This window comes from Condylura cristata, unplaced genomic scaffold (assembly GCF_000260355.1).
Source record: "Condylura cristata isolate star-nosed mole 26May11 unplaced genomic scaffold, ConCri1.0 scaffold00026, whole genome shotgun sequence".
Lineage (NCBI taxonomy): Eukaryota > Metazoa > Chordata > Mammalia > Eulipotyphla > Talpidae > Condylura > Condylura cristata.
The window spans coordinates 28,684,185-28,704,929 of NW_004567127.1; the positions used below are offsets into that span (position 1 = coordinate 28,684,185).

The 20,745-nt window shown below is 38.7% G+C and overlaps 1 protein-coding gene across 1 annotated transcript in view; it reads left to right on the forward strand.

The window, feature by feature from the left end:
- PWWP2A (PWWP domain containing 2A) overlaps positions 1 to 19,353 on the forward strand; it is a 19,833-nt gene extending 480 nt beyond the window's left edge. The window contains exons 2-3 of the mRNA XM_012730034.1: positions 18 to 136; positions 16,332 to 19,353. Coding sequence (XP_012585488.1) covers positions 18 to 136; positions 16,332 to 18,012 — 1,800 coding nt within the window. The 3' untranslated portion in view covers positions 18,013 to 19,353. The remainder of the gene's footprint in view (positions 1 to 17; positions 137 to 16,331) is intronic.
- The last annotated feature ends 1,392 nt before the right edge of the window (positions 19,354 to 20,745 follow it).

Genomic DNA, 20,745 nt, shown 5'->3' on the forward strand with positions numbered 1-20,745 from the left:
ACTCCGCGGTGTCGCAGCTGATCCCCGGCTCCGAGGTGCGGGTCACACTGGACCACATCATCGAGGACGCTCTTGTCGTGTCGTTCCGCCTCGGGGAGAAGCTCTTCTCCGGGGTCCTCATGGATTTGTCCAAAAGGTACCGCGCGCGCCGCCCGCACGCCCCCGGGCACCCCGCCCGCGGGATCCCCCGGGAGGGAGCGAGTCCGCGCGGCCACTTCACCCCGTCGCCCCTAGTCCCATGCACCTGGCTGGGGCGGGCCTGGGCTCAGGTGGGCGCCCGCGAGGGCAGGTGTTCGCCGAGTGCGAGCCGCTGAGACCGAACTCTCCAGGGGCCCCACGGGCTCCTCGCGACCCCGCCTGGGCTCAATCACCCTTGGGCGGGTCGAAGGCAAAAGGCAGGAGAATTTTGCAGGGAACGGGGTGCTGGGCGGGGGAGATTGTCCTCAAATAAACATTTTAACTTGAAAGAGCCTGGCGAGAAAGGGGTGTGAACGTTGGGGTTCCAAATGGTTATCTGTCACTCCTTAGAGAAGGAAGAGCAGTTATTTAAAATAAGCCTATGACTGTACACTTACGGTTAGAACTAATTTCCTCTAAGTAACTGTTCAAGTAGGGAGGCACATTTGGCTGCTTACTAAGTGCTAGTTCTGAGGGGTCGGGTTTTGTTTTTAACTTAAGTATCAAGATAGTGTGTATTAAAAGTGTTGCAATGCTGACTTTAGTTACTGTAGCTACAGTTTAAATTGATCTATGAAGGACAGAGGTTGACTTCTCCCACCAAATCTCTCTGCTAGCCCATGAATGTTTATGGGCACTGCTTAATTTAAACGGGCAAAGGTGGTCATCTCTTTTAAGTCTAGAGTTAGGTTAACCTTTTATTCTCTTCTTTTGCAGATATGAAGTGCAGAGGCTCCCATTCACGGTTCTCTCTTCTGTTTCCTGCAACAGCACACACTCTGATGGTATCTCACCTGTTTGGAAATGGGTTGTCTTAGTTTGTTTTAACTCCTCCCCATCCCCATCAATGGGGACACACGAAGCCCTTCCCATTTGGGGAACAAACTATTTAAAATTCATACCGAAGTATGGTGCTAGGGGTGAAAGATAGGAGCATTTACAGTAACTTCTGTACAGAAAAAATTCAAGTTTTTTTAAAAGGAATTTTTGTTAGGATTTCTGCACTTTTGATAGCTAGAAAGCAGAATAAGACCAGTGTGCTTTCTACTCATGTTTATTAGTGAAAGAAAGACTCAGTTGTGTGTATGCTATTGAACCAAACAGAAGTGAAGGCTGGTGATTGTGAGAATCTGGATTTCAAATCTGCAAAAGGAAGGTGCAAAACGGTAAGTTGTTTCTAGAAATGGAATAATGCTTTCCTGTTTTGGATTACTTGTTGTGTTGGTGTTAATATTTTATTTAAAAAATTTCTTTTTTAAAACACATATTTTGCATCATTCTTCCTTTTTCTGCAATGTATGCTTTCTCCTCAGGTGTGGTCCCTGAACAGTTCCCACCATCAGTTCACCTGTGTACCATCGCCATAGTCCCTCGTGCTTTTCCCTCCCTATTTTTTTTTTTAAAGATTTATTTATTTAAAGACTTATTCATGCATACAGAACTGGGATACAGGCCAGAGGAGTGAGGTGGTGAGAAGATTCACAAGAGAGATAGTAGGGAGCAGAACAGGCAGACTGACAAAGTAGTACACTGCTGAGGGGAGCAGCGGGCAAAACGAGAGGTCTGCCACACCATGTGGGTCACCTGGCTGGGGATTGGACTCCTGCGGAAGCTTCCCAGTGCTGTGCCCTAACCCATTGCATCACCAGGGAGGGCCCATTTTACTAACTTCTTAGTAACAGGAATTTCTTATATTCAGAGAAATTAGTCTTATGAACTTTATACACTTAGATAGTTTGAAGTGAAAATATCCTGCCATTTGAAGTATTTTTAAAAATTAAGGAAAACATCTATTTCATTCAAGACATGTTGAACATATCTGTGTATAAGGTACCTTTTAGGTATTTTGAATATGAGACTGCTCTTACCTTCTAGAAACTAATGGGAAGCACCTATTGTGGAAGTGAAATAAAGCAGTTAAAATTGAGCACTTCAAGGGATTATTATTGGACTAATAAGTTCTTGTTGGGTGTCCTTTTCATAATTTAAAAAAAGATTTATGTATGCATATAAGAATTGGGGTATAGGCCAGAGGTGTGGGGGTAAAGGGATTTGCCAGAGACAGAATAAGGAGCAGAACAGGTGGATTAACTGAAATACACTGCTAATGGTAACAGCCAGTGATGCAGGAGAGGCCTGCTGTGCCATATGGATCAGCTCCCTGGCCAGGCATGAACTCATGGCTGCCAGTAGCTTAATAGTGCTGAGATTTAACCCCTTGAGCCACCAGGGAGGCTCCCTCATAATTTCTTTTTTAGGAGTTACTTTATTTATGCATACAAGAGCTGGGGTGTAGGCCATAGGTGGGGCAGGGGTGAGAGGATTCAACCAAAGACAGAGTGGGGAGTAAAACAGACTATTCTACTGAAATACATTGCTAAGGGGAACAGCAGGTGAAGATAGGAGAGGTGCTATGAGGTTTAGCTCCCTGGCCAGGCATTTGAACTCATGCTGCTTGATGACTTCATAGTGCTGACACTTAAATCCTTGGACCACGAGGGAGACCCAGAACCCTCCTTTTTTGTAATTTAACATAATTTGGAAAATGAATCTGCCAGTATATTTTGTAACCTGCTTTTACCTTGATTGCTTTCATGAAGTTTTGGGGTGAACTGATGATTCCGTAGGTACTCCAGTTAGTGACTCTATACTTGATTATAATCTTCAGTTCTTTAGAAAGTTTGTATCCGGTTGGAATCTTTAGGTAAAAATCAGTGTCTACTGAGTTCCTGTTATGTTAGTATTGTACTACTTGCTCTGTAGTCTTTAAAACTCTTGCCTAGTCAACCTATAAGTGGCAAAGTTAGGATTCAAATATAGGTTGATCTGATTCCAAACCTTTGTATTTTCTAGTTCCATAGTAGGAAGTTAGTTGGACTGACAAATTTTCTTTTAATCTGAAATAATTAGAAGTGAAGAATTTCTGAAATTTAATCCTTCTATATATTTCAGTTGGGTGTATGGGGTAATACAGAGGAACTGTATGGTGAGACATGCCAATTCTTTAGTCAGCTAATAGCCATGGCCTCTTCTCTGCGAATCCCCATTTCCTTAGCTGTATATTGAGAAACACATGATTGGTTCTGAAGTCTTGGTTCAGAGAGGTGAAGTAGTTAGAAAGGTGAAGTAGTTAGGAGAGCTAGGCTAAGTACATCAGTGTGTGTGCTTTTTCTTTTAAAGGGCCAGTTTTTTATTTCTTTGATTCTGACACGTAAAGTCTGACAGAAAAATCTTCAAATTGGAAGAGTTGTCCACCAGGTGGAAAGGTGTTTGATACTAGGGTATAGGACTATTATGTGTGGATTGATTGATGAAGAACCTGCTTTTGTAAGCATTTGACATTCTTGTATTTTTTGCCTTACTTTTAGTTATTTGAAGATCACCTTTTTGTAGAAAAAAATTAATAGGATAACATTTAAAAGAATAAAGGACAGTATTAAATAGTAGGTTGATGTGGTTGGTGTCAGGGTTTGGGTTCTGACTTATAAAACCAGCCTCTAGGTTACAAATGTGACTTTGGACATACTTATTTGGACTGTCTACAGTCTCTAGTTCTTAAGGGGCAATTTTGACTTTTAGCCACTTGATTTAAAATGTGGAAACAAACTTTATACCTCAGTTTTTATATTTGGATAATGAGTGGGATGACTGGGTGGCCTGCTTTTCCTGTTTCATCTAGATTTGATTGTGACTCTTTTTTCAAAGAATCTTGATTTGGGTGGTAAATGATAGTCACAGTGCATACCTTCCTTGAAATGCTAAGAAAGTCAAGGATGTATTCTCTAGTTTTATGCTAAAGTCTTCCATTGTTTTATACCCAGCCCTTTTGGCTAGTTTAAATTACCTTTGTACTCCTGAACTCATTAGTAATGTCTAAAACACACTAATATGTACTCCATGATTTAAGAAAGTCAACTAACCCACAAATTGATTGGTTTTTTTATCTCCTTTTTTATGGTTTTGAAATTTTGATGTAGGTCTGTTTGTTTTTCCCTTTAGCCTATGGTAAACATTCCTTCTGGTTGCTGAACTATCATTAACATGATTGTTTTAGACTGAATAATGTAAATATAGTATCCTATTTTTTGTTAAATATTATGAGAAATGAGTCTTCCTTTATGCATTATTCCTGCTTTGCCATCATCATGTTATTATTACTTATTATTTTAAAGATTTTATTTACTTATTCATATGGAACTGGGGTACAGGCCAGAGATGCAGAGGGTGAGAGGATTCACTAGAGACAGAGTGGGGAGCAGAACAGGCAGATCGACAAAGTACACTGCTGAGGGGAGCAGTGGGTGGGTCAGGAGAGGTCTGCCTCGCCATGTGGACTTCTCCGGGGCAGGCGAGAATCGAACTCATGTGGAAGTGGCTTAAGCTTAGTAGTGCAGTGCTTTAACCCGCTGCGTCACCAGGGAGGGCCATCATCATCAGTTACTAGCCAAACTTCCATATCCACTACATTTCTTCTGAAGCAACCTTAAATATTTTGCTATAGATCTCTAAAAAGATAAGGACTTAAAAAAACCTCACTTATCCTAAAGAACACTGTATCAGCACAATTTCTATGCTGGCAAAATGCAGCTTTCCTGCCTGCCTGTGACTATGCAGGTGTTTCATTTTACAAACCTTTTTCTCTTTGCAAAGCAGCAACAGCTCTTTGCCCACCTGTGTCTGTTCAGGTGCATCTCTTTTTCTTTCTAATAAACCTGTCAATGTAAAAAAAAAGCTACTACTACTACTACTACATTTAAAACAAGTCATTTATATCATCGGATGTGAAAATGTCACAGATTGTTTCAAAATTGACATCTCAATTATAACATTTACCTTTTGTTCCTATTAGGACCCAAGTTCTACATTGCAGTAAGTTGAGTTTTTTTCCTCTGTAGGTCTCTTGCTATTATTTTTATTCCCTTGTGGTTTATTTTGTTAAGTCATAGAATGGTAGAATTTTCCACATTCTGGATTTTTTTCTAGTTGCATTTGGATGCATTCCTTGGGTGCATTTCCATAACATTTTAAAAATAGTTTTTTTCCCCTTAGGAACAAACTTTAGGCAACAATCACGAAGCCTCTGAGGACCTCTTTTAAAAGCCTCTTGTCCCTTGTTTTTGGGGTCAGTAGAAATGATGTGAATGTGATTATTTCCTGCCTGCTTGGGGAAGATTTTTAGACCTCTCCTTTAATCACCTTCAACTTAACTAATCTCAAACAGAAAAAGTTATATATGCAAAGAGCAGAAGCCTTCAGGCCAGGTCTCTGAAAAGATTTTTTTTTTGGCCTTCTGAATCCAAGCCTGAACGGTTGAGGGTTTCCTGGGACTAGTGGTTTCTTCCTACTCAGAGTGCTCTCGATGGTTTACTACTGCTATCCACATTTAAAAAAATCGTGAAATACCTAAATTCCATTTCGGGGGAGAGGACCTGATATGAATTAAGGAAACAGAAAATAAATAAATGCCAATGCTTAGAAACAACTTGCACATTTTAACCTGTGGTGCTTACTTATTTAAGGTTGTAGTTAGTGGTATTTCAAAATTTATCTTTTACAAATGATTTGTGTGTGCATGTGGGGTACTGCAGTTGACATGATTTTTCCAGAAAACTTGATTTCATTTTATTAAGTTACTAAAAGAATTGTAGAAAATTTTCTTGTTTTAAAGAAAATTAAACCAAGACAATGATTTTTTTTCTTTACAGAGACCATGAAACGTATGGTGCAATAGCTGTACTTTTGGTGGGAAAAATATACAGCCATTCTGGTGAAGCAGTGAGTAGTGGTATTAGTAGCTTATACTAAGCATCCAGGTTAGGCCTCAAGTATATGCTTGAATGATTTTGCTGAGTCATACATATTTAAAACACATAAATATTTTGGGGTGATTATTCTGTTTATAGCCCAAGGTGTTGATAGTTCCCATAATAGCATCAGGGCAGGTGCCAATCATTTCCAGACCAAAGAGCTTTGGGGCACTCATCCCTACACTGGTGTTTATATTGTACTGACAGTGAGATCTTCCATTAAAAATGGGAAAACAGTGATTTCTTTGAGAAATAAGTAGTTGTACATTTAAAAGCCTACTTTGAGTCCATATGTAAATAATTCTGAAGCATGGTATTAAAAGTGCATTTAATAGCTACATTTCATAAACTAGATAACTAGATGTGTAATAAACTATCCCCGGCAAGTAAAAAGCCTTCATTCAGTTTCTAATGAGGTTAGTTTTCACTCTTTTATGTATAAAATGACACCATACTTCACCCAGTACTGTTTTAAAGCAAAGCTCTTGATGAAATTAGATTTTTAACCTTCCTAAGATGAGTTTTTCTATGGTGGGCTATTAAAGAGTTTGTGTGTTATGTGACTGTCATCTTAGCTCTGGCTAATGTAATTTCACATTGATTAAAAATGAACACTGTTCCTACTCATTATTTATGCCTGTAAACTGTATCCTTGTTTCTTGATATTTATTGGCCCTATGCTTCTTAAATCCCCAAATTAATTCAGGCACACATTACTAGAAGAACAGAACTTACTCTAGTGGCAGATCTTTCAAGAAAGTAAGTGGATGTTATCTCAAAACAAATGTTACAAACTTTCTGAGTTCTAAGCATTTTTTTAACAAGGTGATTCTGATGTAGGTGATTATTGGATCATAATTTGGAGATAACTAATTTTTAGGGGGTAATTTTGCCAAAATTACAGAATAATTTATGAAACCTGTTTTAAAAGTTACTTTTAATTTCTGGTAAGATGTAATCAATCACAAACTAAGCAGTACTTGGGTGACATTTTCAGATTTTAAAGGAGAGCCCATAATTAGACTTGAAAATGGTTTCTTGAATCTGGTTGTCCAAGAAAGTTTTAAGTAGTGCATAATTAGCATCTTCTCTTTTGGACTAATTTTAGATAGCCACTATTCAATAGTAAGGTGACTATTAGCCTTTACAGTTCACACTGTGTGATACTTAATTTCACTTTATGCATACTCTTTCCTAACAAGTTTTCCATGCTTTCTGTAATTAATAAGAAGTTACTATGTATTTCCTATTCTTACTGTAAACTCTATCCCAAGCACTTAATAGACATTACTTGGGTTTCATTTTACTCTTTGGAAACTTCAGTGACAGTAAATTCTGTTAATCTCTTTTTCACAGATAAAGGCGCTGTAATCTCTTTTTCACAGATAAAGGCGCTGAGACTTGCAGGCATTAATTAAATTGTCGAAAGTTCTAAGTGCCATATAATAGTGGGTTTACTGAAGATGCCCTTTTGAACAATACACAATTCTCTAAGATTTGAAAACTGTTCTAATGTACTTAACTACATTTTACCATTACCATTTAGCTTACGATTTTTGGGTGGGTAGTTGACTCTGCTAGTTCAGAATTACTGATTTCTCTATTTGACTGTCAGGCAACAACTGTTTTTAAAACGAGTTGATCGTCAGCTGAATTTAGTAAGCTCTTTGGGCATTTTTGGAAATAGAATTTCTTCTTCAGCTATGACCCTCTTGAATAACTTGCTGTTTTGCTTTTGTTAACCTGGCCCTGGCAAAAGGGGCGGGGCCACTCAATGAGAGGAGCCACACAGTGTCAGACTGGAAGCTCCCAGAGCACAGCTCAGCATCCAGGAAGTGTCAGGAATTGGAAAAGCATTTAAAATACACAGTTGTTGAGCAACCTGTTTTTAGTAAAATAGGGATAGTTAAATTATTGAATAAATAATTAATAAATTGCCTTCTGTTGAGAAATAATATAGATTTTTGTATATTGTACCCTATTGGACATAGAAGAAATATTAGAGATGCATGGAAATCATACTACAAACATAGGAAATTTAAAATTGCTTTATTGGTAGTTAAGGGACATGACCCAGGGAGTTCTGCTCAGGGGGTTTGAAAACTGAGGAGTATTTGTACTGATAAAGATGTAAGTTGGTTGTTCTAAATAGTACACAGACCTGAATTCAGCATTGGTCCTTAAAAATAATTTACTACTTTGTGGCTACTATTGTTTTCATGGGTTGTTAATTTTAAGAGAAGAATTTACCATTAAGTCATTAAATAATTTGAGTACTCTGCCCTGGTTTTGTTTATAAGGACTGAAAAAATTTTCTGTTATTTCTAAACCTAGTTATCCAGGTAAGTTTTAGAGTTGTTTGAAGGTACATGAGGTAAAGTCTAAGTTCTCTTTAAGATTTTCATGCAACCTTTACTCCATCTACATACCAGTTCAATTTTTTTTTAAAAAAAAAAATTTATTTATTTATGCATACAGAACTGGGTACAAGCCAGAGGTGCAGGGGCGCTGAGAGGCTTCACCAGAGACAGTGGGGAGCAGAACAGGCAGATGACTAAGTACACTGCTAAGGGGAACAGCGGGCGGGTCAGAAGTCTGCCTTGGCATGTGGATCCACCTCCAGGGTGGGGATTGAACTCATGCTGAGGTGGCTTTAGCTTCTTAGTGCTGTGCTTTAACCCACTGCGCCACCAGGGAGGGCCCCCAGTTCAATTTTTAGAATCCCACATGGCATTCTTGTTCATAGTTGGTGCATGTTTAGTTTTTATGTTGCTAAAGTCATTTTTGCTTCCCTCATACATTAGGTATTCATAGTCCCTGCAGATTGCTCTTGTAATACCTGGGGCTTTTAGTTAAAACCAACATCCATTCACTTACCAGTTAATAAAATCAGACATTTTAATTTTAATATGATAGTTACTATATGTTGTGTCTTCTTACTGTGTACTAGGTAGACCCTGTGGTGAGCAGTTACACATGTTACGATTTAATCTTGATGTCAGTTAACTGCAATTGCCAAATCTGCTAAGTTCTGAAAATTTAACTTGGTGCTTTTTTAGTGGCAAAACCTGATCTGACCTGCAATTATGTGAGGCTGTTACAATCTGTCCCATTTAGTGTGAATGTTATTTCACTGTTGAAGTATTAATGTAATTGGTGATAGAGTGCTTATTATCCTTTGAAAGCCAGAAAAATTTCAAATTCAGAATTTGGTGTTCCAAACAGAGCATGTAGACCTGTTAGCAATCCACTCCCTTAAATGGGGAAGCCAAGGTGGAATAATGAGAGAGGTTAAATAACTTGAGGAGGGATTGGTGAGGCTGTGGTAGTAGTAGTAACAGTAACAAAAGAACCTGACTTTGAACTTTGGCCTACTATTCTTATCCTGGCTATACTGCTTACTAGCTGTGAGTGTGGGAGGGCCACTCCCACACTCCCAAGTACTGTGCTGTTGTTTTCTCAGTTAAACTGGTGGTAGTTGATACTATTACGGTTGGCCTATACTTTAATTTGTATCTTCAAAATACCTTGAAAGGGCCTGTAGGAACTTGGGGCAATTTCTCTTTTCTAGTGAGGTGTCACTTAACCTTGTCAAGAAGGAAAGATGACATTTTTTATTCAAGAAGTAACTTGTATAATGGTGGTCTGGGGAAGTTTCTCAGTATTTTTCTTTGTTTTCGTTACTTGGTTTTTGTTTTATCCCATTCATTAAACCCTCATGTCAGAAGACATGTATGGAAATTATTGGTTCTTTAGTCTCACTGGTGAAATTTAGCCTTAAAGTCTTTCTGCTTTCCATGTACTTGGAGGCAGAATAGAAGAGAACTCCCATTTGAGAATAACAGATTTCAAAGTTAGGAAAAGTTGGTACCCTTTTTTTTGTACTTGTAAAGTATTGGACCACATGATTTAGAAACATGAAGTTTTTACTTACGTGAATTAGAGGCTTCTGATCTCATTGCCATGTAAACATATGCCTCCTGTAAGTTAGAATTCTCTTCCTGTCACACTCTGACATGACCCTAACAGTAGCAGCATCTCCTCGCTGCACTTGCCAGCGTGCCTTCTCTGCCCTCTGCCATTGTGTTTAATAATTTAAAGGAACACCTTTGTGTTATATTTAAGCCTCTGAGTCCTTGTCTGTGCAGTAGAGAAGGGGTTGGGTTACTGAGTGACCATTCCATTGCTGTACCTGCTCAGTGTTTTACCTTTATAAACCAACCTAAATTAAACTACCAAAATTGAAGTTAGTAACAAACTCTAAACCAGTCGCTGTTCTGCCCTTCACTTTGGGTCCTTCTAAGGTGGTCTGTTTTCCTGCAAAACCCTCTCCTGATAACTATTCCACTGTACCTTCTGCCCCTTGGCGGTGGTTGTGGCTGGGACCTTGTTCATATTGTCTAATTAGCATGCTTGTATCTGAATATCGCTTGTGTGCTTATTGTACTTGGTGAGATTGCTGCATTTACTCTCAGATAGGATGAATTTTCATTTTTATTCAAGTTGTGGTGGAACAAAGGTAATCTAAACTCTAGATTATGCGTAAAGTTCTTATTTTGAAAACATTTTCAACAGTTCATTCTAGATTCACTAATATTTAGCATTTTGCTGCTTTTATCACTTGAATTCTTTGTGAGTAGGTTGTATATACATCAGTCCCCTTTACTCTTTAATAATTCAACATTTATTCCCTAGGATCAGAGATTCATTTACAGAAATACAATAAAGGTTTTCAGATTCAGGAAACACTGATAGAATTCTTTTTAAAAAGATTGATTTATTTATGCACACAGATCTGGGGTACAGTCTAGAGGTGTGGGGGCACTGAGAGGATTCACCAAAGACAGAGTGGGAAGCAGAACAAGCAGATCTACTGAAATACACTGCTGAGGGGAGCAGCGGGTGGGTCCAGACCAGGGTCACTCCCCTGGTCTGGGATTGAACTCATGTCGCAGTGGCTGCAGATAGCTTCATATTGCTGCTCTTAAAACCCTTGTGCTACCAGGTAGGGCCCCTGAGAATGCTTTTATCTGAATTTAAAGTCCATATTTTAAAAATTTTGTCAAGTTTTCCAAAATATCCTTGTAAGCTTCTTTCCTCCTCCAGGAAATGATCATGCAGTGCATTTAGTTTTAATAAGTACTATTTTTCTAGTCAGGTTTATTTCGTATTGGCTTCTGAGAGGCTTAGGTTGTTCAGACACTGTTTTGTTCTCATGGGCCACATCTGCAAGCAGGTGATTGTTATTTGCTCTCATGGGTGTTTACTTGGTTTTCCCCTTAGGTCAGCATGTTGTCCTGTTATTCGTAGTGTAGTAACTGTTATTTCCCTTGTACAAGTAATTTATTTATTTAAAAAGGTTTATTTACTTAGATGCATACAGAACTGGGGTACAGGCCAGATATGCAGGGGTAGTGAGAGGATTCACCAGAGACAGTGGGGAGCAAGCAGAGCAGGCAGATTGAGGAAGTACAGGGCTGAGGGGAGCAGTGTGTGAGACAGAAGTCTGCTGCACCATGTGGGTCACCTCCCTGGCTGGGAATCAACTCGGGCTGTGGTGGTTGTGGGTAGCTACATAGTGCTGTGTTTTAACCCCTTGGGACACGAGGGAAGGTCCTCGTTTTTGTCTTTTGTTGGATATTTTTATTAGAGAGGTTTGAGTCAGCCAGGACACTGGGAACTGACTCAACTAAACTCCTGAGTCCTTTTCCTGAACATTGAATTCTTTGGGACACCTGTTGCTTGCCTAAAGTTTGTTGTGTTTTAGTTCTTGTTTTATATTTTTCATATGTAGTATTTTAAAAAGGATTTACTCCTGCTTTTGGAACTTTACAAGCAGAATTGGAGGGAAGAGGAGAATCAGTTGTGTACTATAAAAATGTAACAGGAAGGAAGGGACAGTGTAATCCTAGGTGTGAGGTGATTTGATTGAGGTTGCACTGTGAAGCTAATGCTAATGAATGCTATATTAGCATTAAAACAAAATGCCCAGAAATAAGGGATAAAAATGCCCAGAAATAAGGGATAAGGATTATAAACATGTCTTCTGAGTTTAAAATACCGAGTAATTGTTGGTAACATTTTTAGTTCTGAGGTAGTCTTTTGGAATGGGAATTGGGGTAATGGTTATTAACAAGCTTTACTCAAGCAGTCTTGACACCTGTTTAAGTATAGGATTGATTGGTAGTGCTCCAAATATTGAGCAAATGCCATAATTTTGTAAATATTTTTTTTTATCTGTGGGTAAGTGGAGCCTTCCTTTAGTCAGAGCAAGAACCATCAGTAAAATCAAGACATGAAAGTGAACCTGAATAATAGAAAATATCCCTACACTTTAATAGTCACACTGTGAATTTTGACTTACTCCATATTTATGTTTCACTTCTATGTTTGTAGGCGATTTTTTTTTAAGATTCATTTACTTATGCATAAAAGAACTGGGGTGTAGGCCAGAGGTGTGAGAGGATTCATCTGAGAGAGTGGGGAGCAGAACAGGCACATGCACTGAAATGCACTGCTGAGGGGAGCAGCAGGAGATACAGAAGAGATCCACTGTGCCATGTGTGGTCACCTCCCTGGCCAGCTGGTGATTGAACCGCATGCTGCAGTGGCTAGCGATTGCTTGATAGATTTGTTTTAACCCCTGTGCCACTAGGGAGACCCGATTATTTTTCTTAGTTGATTATCTTTTCCCCTACAGAGTAACTATTAAGCTCTAGTATTCTCAAAATTTTGACACTCATTACTCTTAAAGATAGCTATTTTTTAAATGTTTTATAAATTCATAGGAAGTAGAGATACAACAGAGAGCTCTTGTACACTTCAGCTAGTTTGCACAGAAGGTAATTTTAAACACGTACACTTACATACTTTTCCTCTAAAACTTTTGGGTAGTGGTTGAAAAAGACTGAAAAGGAGTGCTGGTTAGAATGAGTTGCTTGCTGACAATAAGCATTCTCATGCTGTACAAAGAAGTGGTGGGAAGGTTGAGAGAGCAAGATTTTATGTCTTACAACTCAGTTCTTAAGGGTATTTGTAAATTTCAGTGAAAAAAATAGTAAGGGACATTACTCAGTCTTCAGTTTAAAAAATCCTCCTCTGATGAGGTCCCCTTTGGTGAACATTCACATGGAATTTAAGTACCTCATCTTAAAAAAAAACTAAAGCAAAAGTGCTGTTAAGAACTCAGATACTGGGTTTCATCTTAGGAGAGCCTGGTGATGCATTTTGAGACAGGGCTTAGGTGTCTAATTTTCTGATCCCACAGCATTGTATCATAGACTATACTTGAGAAGTTGAGATGTTAGGGTTTTTAAGAGACCATAATTTTATTGCTCCTTTATAATTATTATTTTTCAAAGATTGATTTATTTATGCACACAAGAATTGGGGCCAGAGATGTGGGAGGTGACAGAGAGAGTGGGGAGCAGAAAGCAGAACAGGCAGATCAGCTGAAATACAGTGCTGAGGGTAGCGGTGGGCAGGTCAGGATAGGTCTGCCACACCATGTACTTTATCTCCCCAGGTGGGAAACTAACTTGTTTCTGAGGTTTCTGAATCAAATAGTGAATGTTAACAGATACAGGATGAAGTTAGGAGGTGCAGCTCACCTCATAGTGCTGTGCTTTAACTTATTGGGCCACCAGGGAGGGCCTGCTACTTTATATTCTAATTAAGGTCACGATGTAGTAAGTTAGTTCCTGGCTTTCAAACCTTTGAATATAGTTACATATATTTTAGCTTTGGATCCTTTATAGACAGATGAAATAGATACATCGTGGTTACATACTTATCCTGTTTTTTAGCTTGTAATCTTGTGAACTTCTGAATTGGCTTCTCAACTGTGTTTCCATTCTTAGTTTGAAAACAGTACCATTTCATCTGGATCTAGGAAACTGTCAGGGTGACAACATGATTGTGGATGGACTAGGAGAACACTTGGTCTCTTAAAGTGATCCATCTTTCTGATCCTCTGAGGAAGTTTTATTATTAAAAGTATACCTTTCTAGGAAAAAACGTTAATTTTCTGAATTTATCGATCATCATGGAGTTACCGGTTTGGTTGCTTGTATTTACATACTTAAGAGAGAAAAGTAAAGGAAGAAGAAAAAACAACTGATCTGAAATTGATGCTCTTGGTAAATTTCAAGAGTAAATCAGATTCCACAACTTAAAACTTTCGCTATAAGGTGTTAAAATTGACTGCGTCACTGCTAGGCTGGAACTAAATTAGTGATTTTGAACGGATTCCAAACTCTAGTAAATTATAAAATAAGGTTAAAATAAGGTTAAAATAGTTTAACCTTAAACTATTTTAAAATAAGGTTAACTTGCTTAGTTGAAGTAAATTAAAAAATGTAATATTAGATAAGAAAGATAACATTTGTTGGCCTATTAATCCTCACCTGATTTCTTTAGAAAACTGTTACCCCATTTTATGTAAACATACAAAAACTGAATTTCAGAGAGGTTAGTAGTAACATCTGCAGATACAAAAGTTGGTGATAATTCAGTGAAACTTCTCAAACCAGGAAGATTATGGTTTAATTTTCCTAAAAATAAAGAGATTGTGGGCCTCATTGGTGGCTGGGGGTTAAGTCTCTGCATAACGACCACTAGGGCTTGAGTTTTATCCCTGGCCAGGGAAGTGATCTCCTTGGCACAGCAGACCTCTCCTGTCTCACTGCTCCCTCTGCAGTGTATTTCAGTAGATCCTCCTGTTCTGCCCCACTCAGTTTCTGGTAAATCCTCTCAACCCTGTACCCATGGCCAAAACCCAAATTCATCTACATAAAAATAAAAAGTGAGAGCTTTGTTCTTAGTTTACCTATGTAAACATCAGTGAAAGTACAATTGGGGCAAAATGAATTAGAAAAACTTATTGTTAAAATTAGATTTAGTTACTGTTTTATGTACTGCTGTTATAAACACAAAAATCACTGCTTTATTCCTGACGTCATGGAAAATGGCTATTAAGCACCTAGTGGGTGAAAAGTGCCATGCTCAGAGGGCCATGGAGTCAACAGTGACAAAGTGCTCAGGTGCTGTGCTGGAATAGAAGGCCACATTTTGCAAAGCCTGACCAGTGAGGAGGGTACCTCCGGACTACCTTGAACCCAATTTTGTCCCACTCTAGGCTTCCTCTTCCCTGTGGTTTATAAATAATCGCTATCACTTGTTGGTTTATGGTAGCCTAGCTAACAATTGAGTTTAGGAAGAAAGTGATTTAGGTTTAGATGTTAGAACCAGATCTTGGGGCATGTTGGAGCTTCCTGTATTTGTCCGAGTTTAGGTATACTTGCAACTTTAGGACCTAACCTCAAGATTTCTTCCCATTTTATTTTTAAAGATTTATTTATGCATACAGAACTGGGGTTCAGGCCAGAGGTGCAGGAGCAGTGAGCGGCTTCAGCAGAGACAGGGTGGGGAGCAGAACAGGCTGACTGATAAGTACATTGCTGAGGGGAGCAGTGGGAGGATCAGGAGAGGTCTGCTGTGCCATGTGGGTCACCTCGGGGTGGGGATTGAACTTGTGCTGAAGTGGCTTAAGCTTCTTAGTGCTGTGCTTTAACTTGCTGCGCCACCAGGGAGGGCTCTGTACCAGTTCTTTACAAGGTAGATCTTTATCCTAGGAAGTTTCGAAATCCATTTATGTGCCATGAGTCAAATGAAATAGTCCAGTAGGAAAAAAAAAATCATCTTGTATCAAGGGTTAAGTATTTAGAAGTGTGTTAACATATGTATATGCATGCTTGTATACATAAATGTTTTGTTGTATTGGAATGTGAAAATGTGTGATGTGATATTAAGTTATAACTTCTGAGATAATTTTGAGTATCTGAATTTACAGTATTGTGTTTTGGGGTCAGATAAGGCCTTGGGGTAAAGGAAACCGACTCAGAAACTAGCTATTTCCATATTGTGGGGCAATAAAAGCTGAATTTGTTCTGTGAAGCTTTTGAAAGCTACTATAACTACAGGAAATACATATGTTACACATTTACAGTTACATTTACTGGACATGGCTATCATTCAACAAACCTGTTATGACATTTAATATTAAAGTAATAGAACTTTCTAATTCAAAACTGGAAAGGTCTGTTTTAAATAAGGTCGGCTATCCTGGCATTGCTTAGAACAAATACTTGATAAGTTGATTATACCTCAAAATGTAGTACCAATAAAAATGAAGGGCTTTGGTATTTTGGAAGGGGAGGGGTGAATAGGGTTTTTTTTTTGTTTGAAATAAGAGATTTTAAGAAAGCCCTACAAGTAAATATTGATACTTTAAGAAATTGAATAACAGATAATAATGTTCTCTCTCCCCTCCCCCTATTTTTTTCAAAGGTTTGGGCCCCATGGGATCCCTGTGACAGTATTTCCCAAAAGGGAATATAAGGATAAACCTGAAGCCATGCAGCTCCAAAGTCATACATTCCAAGAAGGCACAGAGGTCAAGCATGAAGTGAATGGTGCTGTTCCCAATGATCCTTCTCCCATCCCGCCTTCTGAGCCCAGCTTGGCTGAAAGCCTGTGGACTTCCAAACCACCACCTCTCTTCCATGAAGGAGCACCTTATCCTCCCCCTTTGTTTATCAGGGACACCTATAACCAATCAATACCTCAACCACCACCTCGGAAAATTAAGCGACCCAAACGAAAGATGTATAGGGAAGAACCTACTTCAATAATGAATGCTATAAAACTCCGACCCAGGCAAGTCCTGTGTGACAAATGTAAAAATAGTGTTGTTGCTGAAAAAAAGGAAATCAGAAAAGGTGGTGCAAGTGACTCTTCTAAATATGAAGATAAGAAACGGAGAAATGAAAGTGTAACTACTGTGAACAAAAAACTGAAAACTGACCATAAAGTGGATGGGAAAAACCAAAATGAAAGCCAGAAAAGAAATGCTGTGGTAAAGGTTTCAAATATTGCTCACAGCAGAGGTAGAGTAGTTAAAATTTCTGCTCAGGCAAATACATCGAAAGCTCAGTTAAGTACTAAGAAAGTACTTCAGAGTAAGAACATGGATCATGCAAAAGCTCGGGAAGTGTTGAAAATTGCCAAAGAAAAGGCACAAAAGAAGCAAAGTGAAACCTCTACATCCAAAAATGCACATTCAAAAGTCCATTTTACACGTCGCTATCAGAACCCGAGCTCAGGTTCCCTTCCCCCCCGGGTTCGTTTAAAACCACAAAGGTACAGGAATGAAGAAAATGACTCCTCTCTGAAGACCGGACTTGAGAAAATGCGGAGTGGCAAGATGGCCCCTAAGCCCCAGTCTCGCTGCTCCTCCACCCGCTCAGCAGGTGAGGCCCCGTCAGAAAATCAGAGTCCCTCAGAAGGCCTGGAAGAGGCCAGCAGTGAGGTTCAGGACACCAATGAAGGGCTTGTGCCTGATGAGCAGGATGAACCACAGACACTGGGCAAAAAGAGCAGCAAAAGCAATATCTCTGTTTACATGACCCTTAATCAAAAGAAATCCGACTCTTCCAGTGCTTCAGTGTGTAGCATTGATAGCACAGATGGCTTGAAGTCCTCCAGCTCTGAGTGTAGTTCTTCTGAAAGTTTTGATTTTCCTCCAGGCAGTATGCATGCACCTTCCACCTCTTCCACTTCCTCCTCTTCAAAGGAAGAGCAAAAGCTCAGCAATTCCTTGAAAATGAAAGTCTTTTCCAAAAACGTCTCTAAATGTGTCACACCAGATGGCAGGACCATATGTGTAGGGGACATTGTTTGGGCCAAGATATACGGCTTCCCTTGGTGGCCAGCCCGTATTCTTACTATAACTGTGAGCCGGAAAGATAATGGCCTTTTAGTCCGCCAGGAGGCCCGTATTTCATGGTTTGGCTCCCCAACCACCTCTTTCCTTGCTCTTTCGCAACTCTCCCCCTTTTTAGAAAACTTCCATTCACGTTTTAATAAGAAGAGAAAGGGCCTGTATCGCAAGGCTATCACAGAGGCAGCTAAGGCTGCCCAGCAGCTGACCCCTGAAGTGCGGGCTCTGTTGACACAGTTTGAGACGTGAACGTGGACAGTAAGGTAGGCGAGAACCATGGGAAGGTGCCGCAGGTTTTCTAGTCTAGTTAGGAGTCTCTGCTCCAAAGCAGCTTGGCCAAACTGGAGAGGGAATTACATTCAGTTGGCTGCTTTTTATACACTGACCTTATAGCCATTTTTAACTGAAGTTTAAACTGAACAAGCAATCAAATTTTGTCTTAAGGGAGTGAGATTTTTAGCAGTATTTTTCAGTTTTGAAATCTAAAATCATCAGAAGGCATAGGAGCCATAGCCTCAACTGAAAATGAACTTTTGCAGGGACTGTTATTTGCCATTTGTACCTAGTACTGTGTGGATGTGTTTATATGTATATGTGTATACACACATAACATACACCTGTATGTGTGTATATATGTGTACACACCTTACATACATAATATAGCCCGTCACTGTGTGACAAAGGTTGCATATTTGAGATTGCAGTAAGGGCTGGTGAGCTGGGGGAATTGTGGATATTTAAGGACTGCTTGTGTTTTAATTAATGAACACTGAGCCTTTCTGTGGCAAAGAGGTTGATTATTAGGTGTTTGACAAACTGAAATGCTTGCTCCTCAGCTGTAGGCTGGGGAAATAGGTCAAAGTTGGGGAGTCAGACTGTCAAGGCGGCAAGGTTCCCATCATTACTCTGTCATCCAGTGGGGACTTAAGGAAACTTTCAAACTTCTGGTTTGGGAGTTCAGATAGTTTTTTTGGGGGGTATGTAAATAGTTGATAGCTAAACTTGGTCAGATTTCTCCTGACTGACTGTTCCTAAATTCTTAGGATACGTTCTAGTAAATTACACTTTGTGATTGTCGTATGTGTAATTGTTGCATTTTGGATGTACCTACTTTGATAATTAAAAAAAAAATTTCCGTTTAAGGTATCTGTTTGCAGGTCAGAAAATGAGAAAATGTAATTGTGTAATGCTCTGAAATGTAAAAAACAAAAAAAGCTGTAAATAAAATCAACTAAATCCAAATTATTTGTGTGTGTTTCTCAAAAAGCTTTGAAAAATTTCAAGATGGTAGAGAATTCCTTGTAATGTGTGGAGGAGGTGAAACATCACACCTTCATTTTCCTATTTGCTCTACTAGGGAATATAATCTGTGAGCATAGGCAAAATTATAAAATTGAAATAACAAGAGATAATCTGTTAAAATATAGTTTTGTAGTTTAGGGGTCTGACATGCTTATAGATTTGATTTCCTCCTCCCGCCAGTTTCTCATAAACGTGTGGGTCTCAAATTTTTTCATTTTTAGCCTTTATCACGTGCTTCATTAACATTTGGGTAACTAACCAGTGTCATCTGTTCTCTGCCTTAAATATCATTGCTTTTGGGGCTGGAAACACAGCTCACTGTTTTTCTACTTGGTTCATCTGCCCATCAGATGATTACTTATTTTCTAAAGTTAAATAAGTATTTTTTAATACAAAGCTACTTTAACTTTGTATTGTTGGTGAAAAATGTATCTGATTGCCTATGGAGGCAAGTTTATCCCAATATTTTAAAAGTTGCTTTCATACTTTTTGTAACCTGTCAGATATGTAAAGTCAGTTCGACACTTCTGGAAAGAAAATTCTAGAGCAACTTGATTTCTGAGTAGTCTGACTTGAAATGTTTCAGTTACTATGGAATTAAAAGACTAATGGAGATTGAAATTCAATAGTTGTCTGCCAGCTTCCTTAATGTCATGAACTTCCATAATTTATGTACCGATTTCTGCAGAAGCAAGTAGTATTTCTCCTGGGGAACTCAATGCTTTTTGATTATAATAAACACACATTTGAAAAAAAAAAGTTTCTCTTGACTAGAACATAATTCTTTCCTGCAAACAGAAACCACTTTTAAAAGTTCTTTGATTACAGGTTGAAGTGCAGTGTGCTTGAGGTTTTAAGGAAGTTTCCTAAAGTTTCCAAGTATTTATTTCAGTTAATGAATGTGCATTTAGATATCTTTGAAAGTTCAGGAAGATTAAACAAGGCAGAGCACAAAGTCACCTAAAATAAGTAATTCCACAGCATCATGTTTGGTCCAGGTGAGTTTTACCTTAACATAGGAGGTTGTAGTTGGCAGTTGCTAATATCAAGTGGTGCTCTTGTAGCATAAACCATATTTGGTTTCAGAAGTGTTGGGAAAGAAAAATGATTGTTCATAACTTCAAAAGCTGTGACCGTAGTTTCAAGCCACTTTCCCTTCATTCTTAAATTGTATTTGATATTTCACCTGATTTAACAGGAAGCAAAGTTTAAAGGACTTCTGTAACTTAAAATGTATATTCTAAATCGATAGCTGCATATTAAACAATATTTTCTTCAAATGCTTGTTAAACAGCTCAATAGAAGTCTTGGATAACTGTAGTTGTATTTCTGTTTTCAGTAAGATAATCATAGAGTTGCTCTTTGATTGGAGATAATAAAGTGGCTGTTTTTCTCCCTGCAGAGAGAAAACTAGACTTAGACCATATCTCCAGTCACCTAACGAAAGTGGCTACAGCACATTAACAAGTGAGAAGCCAAGTAAAGTAAGGACTGCAAAAATCCTTAGTAAGAATTGTAAAAACTAAAAAGATGTCTATAGGAATTATGAGAAATTTCAAGGTTCAAAGTATGATTTCTGTTAGCGTTCTAGAATTCATAGACCAGAAAGCTGACTTCACTTCAGAAGGACTATCTGATCAATTCGTTTATGGACATGTAACAGACTAGCAGGCTGAGTGG